General features: G+C 46.7%; 1 protein-coding gene across 1 annotated transcript; it reads left to right on the top strand.

Annotated features, from left to right (window-relative positions):
- Positions 1 to 3531: 3531 nt before the first annotated feature.
- Positions 3532 to 9117, top strand: LOC128453589 (leucine-rich glioma-inactivated protein 1). Its single transcript, XM_053436565.1, has 8 exons — positions 3532 to 3728; positions 3904 to 3975; positions 4565 to 4636; positions 4721 to 4792; positions 5486 to 5557; positions 5961 to 6130; positions 6214 to 6378; positions 7350 to 9117. Exons 1-8 carry the CDS (start codon positions 3532 to 3534, stop codon positions 8165 to 8167), a joined length of 1638 nt encoding a protein of 545 aa, XP_053292540.1. The 3' UTR covers positions 8168 to 9117.
- Positions 9118 to 9300: the final 183 nt, after the last annotated feature.

Here is a 9300-nt window from a genome sequence, read left to right as displayed (position 1 = left end):
ACTGTCAGAAACACCATGTCAGCTGTGGCCAAATTCTTTCTGGCAGTGTTGTGCAAGTTCACACCCCTCATAAAAGTTCAGTTCATACAAGTAAACATGAATAGTTCACGTTCATAGTTCACCATTTAATTTCTGAACTAGTTCATAGTTCAGTTCATTTCATAGTTTTAAGGTGGAAAGTGAGAATGAAAGAATTAACTTATCTTTACTGTCAGAATCTTTATCAGACAATGTTTAAAAATCCCTCTCTGCTTTCTCTTGCCATCTGTATATGAGACCGACAGCTGTTGTGTTGCAGGTATGGCCTGCCCCTTTAAGGAAAGTTTGTAGTGTGTGACGTAGTGCACCAGGGTATTGTGGGAAAAGACGCTCAAATTTTTTCTATAACAAAAAGTGACGGAGCACCTAGAGGTGATGCAAGTGTTGCTCCTGCTGTATATCCGAGAAATAAAGTGGCCGCATTCCAAGTAAAGAAACATCTCCTCCTCCTTCTTCAAGGAGTGGTCAGGACGGCTGGTTACCGGCCAGACAGCGAGCCAAGATAACCAGTGACAGGGGCGGCTCCTGGTACAGGCGACATAGGAGACTGATTTATCATGACGTGACACATGCAATTTAAAACAATACATTAACGTCACACCATCATCCTCTAACCCCGGGGACGCACCGGATGTAGAAGCGCTGCGAAAAGCAGCCCATATTAAATACTTTGGCTGTTCGCACCGGCAGCGAAGTGCCGGGAAGAACCGGGAAGCGCCTCGGCCACACAAACTCTCAAGCACATAATCTCCTGTGGGGGGGGTGGCGGCTACAGGCTTGCGTAGGTCAGTCACCTGTGAAGACCAGCATACTACTGCGCACATCCTGCGCAGAACCCTACTGCGTACATTCGGCGCACAAGCCCAATGCGCCGAATTAAACATTTTTTAAACATTTTTTTTCATAATTAAACACACTAAGAAGATTGACAAATTATCGTGTCTGTGTGTCCGTGTCATTTTATGCTGCTCAGAGAAAATATTTTCTACTTTACTATATATATTTGACAGCCTTACTTAAAAGTTACTTTTATATTTTTTGCTTTTAGATACTGGATGATTTAACATACTTTAAAAACCTATTGTTAGAGAATAACCCAGTTCTTTTTCAACCTTGTCTTCGGACGCCTTACAAGAATCACAGTCTGCTCTGATGTCATGAGGCTGCCCCCTGCTGGCTGCTGGCTTCAATTTGCTGATGTCGCCAACTTGAAATCTCGCCTAGGGTGCCAACCTTACCAGGGCCGGCCCTGACCAGTGAGCTGAGCTCCCAACTACGGTTCGGAGAGACACTGGCCAGAGAAAGAACACTTGCATATGTGTGCCATGAGTGATGGGTAAAGTAGTGCGAAGTCTAGTTAGTTGGTTTAGGTTAGGCTACATCGCGGACATTTTACGGGCACTGAGCAACGACATGGTGAAAGTATTCGATTTAGACAGCGCCCCTCCTGAGGAGAAAGTATTGAAATGTCCCGAGGGTCAGTGAACAGGTAGGGGTGGGGCACGTGACAGTTCTAGGCCAATGGCTGGAGGGTTTTGTGGGATGTCAGGCTCTCATTGGCTGATGAGTTGGCGTATCGAGGGTGAATGAGGAAGGGGAGTGAAGAATACAGTGGTGGATGATAGGAGTGTCGGAGTTACGAACAAGATGTGTGTCGTGTTTGCTGGACATTAATCAAGTTACACAAAGAGAGAAGTTTCCTGAGGTCTATACGCGAAGACTCTACAATATGAATGTGTTCACCGTTCAAATTCATTATTTGTCATTGAGTTGCGTTCAGTTCATCGTTCTCATAAAAGTGAACGTGTCCAATGAACGCTTTTTTTCATTCGTTCATGCACAACACTGCTTGCTGGACAGTGTGTGTTCTATTCTGCTTATGAATGATGGCATTTATGAGGCACAGAGAAGACCCCATCATCTTTCCGACCAACAATAATATCCAGTGTTCTCCGTTTATGGCCGAGAGCTGCCTGAGAAAAACAAGAATTCTCCTTCCGTTCCAAAAATCTACATAGCCACATTTCTTCTCTTGGTTTTTCCCTCTTCTCCTTCTCCACTTTATCTCTCTCACTGCAGGTGAAAGATTTTATTCTTCCACTCCTGCCTTTGTCACAGCGTCCACATCACGACCCTGCTCCTCCTGATGCTTTCATTTAACACAGACAATACGAAATGGTGTATAGCTAATCACATCAGGGACGGGGAGACCGCAGGGAGCCAGAGTATATTTCTTCAGGGGGCCTTTTCAAAAAGCTTCTGCACATGTTTCTTCCCAGAAGGCGTCTGACGCATGCATGCAGGCCTGCCAGGCACAGTGAGTAAACATATCAATCGTATAACTAGGCAGGGATCGGAGAAATAAGACTGAGAGGAGGACCTTATAGGGCTCCCTGGAGACTGCCATAAAACTGGGAGGGCAATATTTTAAAGCAATAAAAGGTAAAAATAGAAATGAGCATGGCCTTATCTGATGTGGCTGTGTGGGGTTAGGTGAGCATGATGTCATGCAGGATAGCAGGGAAGCAATTTGGTTAACCTGTCCTTTGTCTGTGAGGGGGTGTACTGGGGGAGGGGGGGGGGGGTTGTTATTTGACCGAGCAGATGTCCGGATGACGGAGGGCTTCCCCGCACCCCTCCATCACAGCTCTGCATCCTCCAGTCGCCATGGAAACCGCGCACCAACCACGAAATAAACCCCACAAATGTGCAAAATCACGAGGACATGTTTAATGGCTTTCATAAAGCTACACTCAGGCTTTGATCTGCAGCCTGATGTGAAACCCAGAGCCAGTGTTGCAGCTGTATTTCCTTTATGACTATTTCTTCCTCCAGCGGGTTCCCCACACCCGCTGCTCCCCGCATAGCCAGCCCGTGTGCGTCTGCGCCGCGTAAACGCAGCGAGCAATCCGCTGGCTCATGTCCCCGCTTCTTTTCTTTTTGTTCATTCCAGCAGCTGATTCACGAAAAATTACACAATTCCGTTGCGTGTGTTGGGCGGGATCCTTCCACTGAGCTTTGGCGGGGCGAGTGCGACGCTCGCTGAAAAACCACAGGCCCCTATAGGCGTGGTTTTGGATGGAGATGCTCCGTCTGCTCCCGCTGGGATACCCACCTGCCAGCTGGTGTTGTCTCGAGCTTGTGCAACCACCGACGCGCGTTTGATTAGATTGAACATTTGGATCGAGGTGTGTAGGTTTGTTCTCTAAGGGTGGGGGTGCAGTGTGGAGTAGTTGCGGCGCTGTGGACGCACGGGGCGCACGGTTTAATCACCTCCGGAGAGGCGACGGTGGCGCACGGCGCTTGGAGATAAACACGAGTGGACCACGCGTCGCTTTGGCCTCCAGGCACCAAGAGAAGCAGCAGTGACACGGTTAGCAGCAGCAGCAGCGGTGGTGGTGGTGCTGGTGGTGCTGGTGCAAGAAGGAACCAGAGCCGAGACCCCTGGTTCCTGCGCACGGCTGTCGTTCGCGCCTGCAGCGCTCCGCAAGGATGGAAAACACTCGCAGGATGCGCAGGAGATCGCCCCTGCTCGGTGCACTGGTGCTGGCGTGTGTTTTACTCGTGGCGGAGAGTAAGAAACCCAAACAGCCGCGCTGCCCCTCATCATGCACATGCACCAAAGATAACGCGCTGTGCGAGAGCGCAGGGCTGATCCCTCGCAGCTTCCCCCTGGACGTCATATCTCTGTAAGTCACATCTATCACTGGGTTATGCCTGATCTCCACACCGCTGTTTGTGCTGTCTGCGAAACGTGCTCTTCTCCAAAATATGTGTCTGCTGCTGCCCAGGATCATGCATGACCAACTGAGCCCTCTGGGACATACTGGTCATACAGGCTCTCTTTCTCTTTCCCCCCAACAGATCGTTCGTCAAGTCTGAATACACCGAGATCCCGAAGGAGAGCTTCATACACACGCCTGCCCTGCACCTCCTGTGAGAAACCTCTCCTGCTCCAGCTTTTTGTCCCCCAGTCTTTGTTGCATGCTGTCAGTCCCCTCCAGTGAGGTGATCTACGCCATTTTTAACGTTTCAATACGTCTCCTCTCCCCACCTCCTCCACTGATCATGCACACTGTGTTAGAATGGATTGACGCTACAGCTCTTGAAATTGTCATAATCTCCATTTTCATGCGTCTTTGCTGCGAATCCCTCGGTCTCCTGTCATGACATGTATCTGTGTGTACCACAATGAGCTTCATCTATGGGGGGGGGGGGGGGGGGGGGATCCCTTCATTTCAGGAGGGAATCCCCTCCACTCCTCCCTGTCTCATGGGGGAGAGTATTGACTGAGTTACCTTGTCCTTCAAAACAAACACGTAAGCCTGCAGGGATCCTCGTGGAGCATCGATCCCTGTCTCTGATGTATTGGAGGGGGTGTGTGGCTCTGAGGAACAAAGACAAGGGGGTTTCCTTCCTCTCATTTTTTTTTTTCACGGTAGCTCCAAATGTGGGACGACAGCTTGTTATCCTCCCATTTCTGACCCCAGATAATAAAATATTAACTGCATGCATCTCTCCACAGCCTCTTTACAGCCAACAACCTGGAATCTATAAACGAGGACGCCTTCCTCGGCCTCCCTCATCTGGAGTATCTGTGAGTATTCAACACACACTCCACCTGGAAGCTGTTTGTCTCCTTTCCTTCCTCTTTGCGTTCACTCATCACCTTTTTCCCCAGGTTCATCGAAAACAACCAGATCAAGTCGATATCGCCACATGCTTTCCGGGGACTGAAAACCTTAGTGCACCTGTGAGTATTGCGCCTATTACTTCCTGTGCAAAACATCACACGTCAGCAGAATAGGACTGAGCAAAAATACACCCTTTTGTTGCTTGTGTCAGTAGAAAGTGTTATCATCCAGGTGCAGGTGCAGACAGGTGCTGACAAAGTTTATTACACAACATTTAGTGCCTCATAGACACTTCTCCGGACCCTGTGCAGCTGTTAATATGATTATCAAGCAGATACGGTCACCTTCGCTGTCCAGATTAATAAAGTTTATACGCTGAAGGCCTTTTAAATACACATTTGCTTTGCAGATTTAATCGTCTTTATTTCTAATAGAGAAGTAAGATTGTTTAGTCGTCCCTCGAAAACACGGTGACAACCTTCCCAGCAGCGGAATCCACGTCTTTCCCCTCGTTTCTGTTGCTGTGAAAGACATAAAATGGCTGAGGAAGCAGCTCTAAAAATAGCTTAATGTTTCCTCAAACTCACAATGAGCAATGTTCCTGCCTCCAGCCTCCAGGGCGGAATTATGTTCCCAGGTATTTTTTCGCACATATTCATATATTCCACTGCAAAGCAACACTGCATTATCCACGTCCACACTGGGATTCTGTGAGGCACTGCAAGTTCTTCTCTAGAAAACAGCAGAATAAGTGTATAGTTGTGATGTAGAGGGACGTGATGATCAGATGCTGTCGTTCTCTTCTCCTGCAGGAGTCTGGCCTACAACAATCTGGAGACTCTGCCTAAGGATTTGTTCGAGGGTCTTGAGGCCTTGACAAAAGTGTAAGTGTGAATTTCAAAATCCTGCATCACCAGGAAACAACGAGATCAACTGTACATATACTGTTAAAGCATCACATGGACAATGAGTTGTCTGTACACGCTCTAAATATAGAAAACTGTATCATCATTCTACTTCAGCCACAGCTTGAAAAATGTGTGGGCAGCTGGTGCTTTTAACACCATTAAAATTACATGAGGCGCCGAGGAGGAGAGAGAGTTCGCCATCTATCAGCGACCGAAGACGTTTCCTCTCTTTATAGCTCCTCGATATTAATGAGAGCACAGGAGGAAGCGGCGGGGGTCACAGAGCAGAGCCTGCACTCGCACCACAGCTCTGTGTAAAGTCCCTTCTCAAAGCTGAGAGCTGTCTGAGGTTGGTTCTTGTCTGGTTCTCTCCCCTCAGAGACCTGCGGGGGAACCAGTTCACCTGTGACTGTAAGCTCAAGTGGTTGGTGGAGTGGATTCACAGCACCAACGCCACAGTGGATCAGATCTACTGCAAAGGCCCGGCCTCACAGCTGGACCAGAAGATCAACGATCTGGTGGCGCAGTCGTTCGACTGCATCACCACCGGTGAGGCACACATTGTGTCCTTCAGTAATGGCAGCTTCTCCGGACTTCGTCTAATTTAAAGTGTGTTTCCGTTTCTCTCGCAGAGTTTGCCTCCTACCAGTCCCTGAAGTTCGAGTCCATATCGGTGGAGGCCTTTTCCTTTGGGAACGATCAGTATGTGGTGTTTGCTCAGCCCTTTATTGGGAAATGCAGCTTTCTGGAGTGGGACCATGTGGAGATGGTCTTCAGGAACTACGATGACATTGACAGTAAGTGAAAGTCATTTTCCGATGTAAAGTGGTGACAGGATTGATTTGTCACTTGTGCTTTAGTACAGCTCGATTTTGGAATTGCCTGTATATATATTTTTACGAGTGCAGTGCCGGTTCAAAACTTCCCTGTAAGCTTAACCTGTGTTAACGCTACGGAGCTGAACTATTCTTTGTCTTTAGTGATTCCTCTGCAAACGTTTCCACAATATACTGTCACTAAGTCTATGGTACAGAGTGAAGTTAGAAACCTTTGTGGTCATCCTACCTGGTTCATCTGCAGTGGGTTTCAGTAAAATGAAACTGAATGTGTTGTATTACCGCTCATGTGTGAGGTTTGTATGTAGGATTGAATTATAAATTGAACTGGTGTTATTTTCCGTACGTTGCATTTCAACTATTTCAGAGAACTTCAGACCCAACTACCCAACTTTTCAAAATAAAAGCTCAGTAAATCAGCTCGACAAAAAGCATGACAGCAACAAAACAAATGTTGTGCTTTTACTTTGAAGATAAATTGCCAATTTGGATTTTTTGTTGTTGTGTCTCGGACAGAGATCAAAACCCGTGGATGTCTGGGTTTAGGTCCGATATGGTGAAATATAAATAATCAGATTATCAAAATGTCCCTGCAGCAATTATGACCTGGTGGTAGAGCCAGCTGCCGACCTCTGCTGTAGTTTATCAGAGGGTTGCCTGTTAATTGAATTTGTATTAATACTGAACATATTGCGTGTCCATATCGCACCACATTTAGCAAAGCACTTCCCTGGTGCACTTAGAAAACATTTCCATTTTTTTATACTTTTTTACTTTAAAGTCTAAATTCTTGTTTGTTAAAGCATCTAAAGGCTTCACATAACTTTGTGTTGTACTTGCACAGTAACATTATAGATCTTGAATCTTTAAGGAACCACGTGGAGACTCCAAGTGCAGCTGTATTGTTTGTGTCCTCTCCTTCTCGTCACCAGGCACCTCCACAGTGATCTGCAAACCTCTGGTTATCGACAACCAGCTCTTCGTCATCGTGGCTCAGCTCTTCGGTGGCTCACACATCTACAAACGAGACACCTCCGCCAACAAGTTCATCAAGCTCCAAGGCATCGACATCCTCAGAATCCGCAAACCGAACGACGTTGAGACTTTCCGCATCGACGGAGAAACTTTCTTCGTCATCGCGGACAGCTCCAAGGCCGGCTCCACCACCATCTACAAGTGGAACGGCAACGGCTTCTACTCGCACCAGTCGCTCCATCCGTGGTACCGGGACACCGACGTGGAGTTCATGGAGATCTCCTCCAAACCTCACCTGATCCTGTCCAGTAGCTCCCAGAGGCCCGTCATCTACCAGTGGAACAAAAGCACCAAGCTGTTTGAGCGGCGCACGGACATCCCGGAGATGGAGGACGTCTACGCCGTGAAGCACTTCCAGGTCAAGTCCGACCTCTTCATCTGCCTGACGCGCTTCATCGGCGACTCCAAGGTCATGCGCTGGGACGGGGCCCTCTTCCGGGAGCTGCAGACCATGCCCTCCCGCGGCTCCATGGTCTTCCAGCCCTTCGCCGTGGGCAGCTGGCAGTACGCCATCCTGGGCAGTGATTACTCGTTCACGCAGGTGTACCGCTGGGACGTGAAGAAGGGCACGTTTGTCCACTTCCAGGAGCTGAACATCCAGGCGCCCAGAGCCTTCTCTCCAGTCTCCATAGACAACAGGCAGTTCCTGCTGGCCTCCAGTTTCAAAGGGAAAACTCAGATCTACGAGCACCTGGTTATTGATCTGAGCAATTGAGTGATTGTTTTGTTTTTTTCTGGCTGATTGATAGATTATAGGTAACTTTAGTGTTTTCTTTTTTTCTGTTTAAAGAAGACTGTTGCAGCAGATGCAGCTCCGAACATCACTGAAAGTAACTAACAGTTGATCCTAACTTGAGAAAGGCAGGCATTACTCTTTTTCTCTTTATAAAATCTTCCATTGAAATCAGTGCATGGTTAATATAGAGGCACGTATCTCAACCAAATGTGTTTGGCTGAGATGCACGTTGAGTTAAATGCATGGATCTCAAGTTAGGATTCAAACCCGAGACATCAATGCATGACCAGGGCCTCACTCAGGCCATCCCATCAGATTACAAATGCAACGTCCATCCTCGTTCATATTTTCAATTCTACCGTTGGCCAGTAGCTTATTTTGTTCATGTTGGATCATCCCTTTGACTCAACAAAGTTTATACATTTGTAATCTCATATATTTATCTACAGAGAGTAATAACGAAATGGTACTTTTTAACCGATTAACATGTTCAACCGAACAAATCTGCCAAAACTAAATGTTTACATTTTTCTCTTTCCACTTGTTCGCTAAAATCTTTGTAAAAAAAACAAATGAAGCTTTTGTAAGTTTGAGAGGGACCACGCCAGTTAGATCAATATTTGTCCAGGAGGATGATTTAAAATCTATCTTTATCATTTGGAGAATTTCAACAGAGATGTAGGATGAGAGACATTTATATCATTAACGCTTTGTATAATGCAGTATTGAAAAGTATTGAAAAATGCAGGTTTTTTTCAGAATAACGTTTCGGGCAAACTTGGAACTATTCTCGCACACTTACAAGGGACTGAAATGAAAAACTGAGGATATTGTTCATAACGCTTTACCTTCGACTAACATGTTGGCAAAATGCATTTATTGTGTCATGATTAGGATTTAAGTTATTGACTAATATCATGTAATTTAGAGTCAATAAAGGTTTACATCACTAACTGTTGCTGGCACCGTGTAGCATGACGTGGCGTCAGTGTGAAATGACAACACACAAAAACAACACACTCTAGCAACAGATCTGCTTAATGGGACATCGCAGCCATGAAGTTAGTGGTGTAGTTACGACACACACATGAGAAATCAAAAAGCTAAAAATA

This window comes from Pleuronectes platessa, chromosome 12 (assembly GCF_947347685.1).
Source record: "Pleuronectes platessa chromosome 12, fPlePla1.1, whole genome shotgun sequence".
Classification (NCBI taxonomy): Eukaryota; Metazoa; Chordata; class Actinopteri; order Pleuronectiformes; family Pleuronectidae; genus Pleuronectes; species Pleuronectes platessa.
This window is presented reverse-complemented; position numbering and strand designations above follow the sequence as displayed.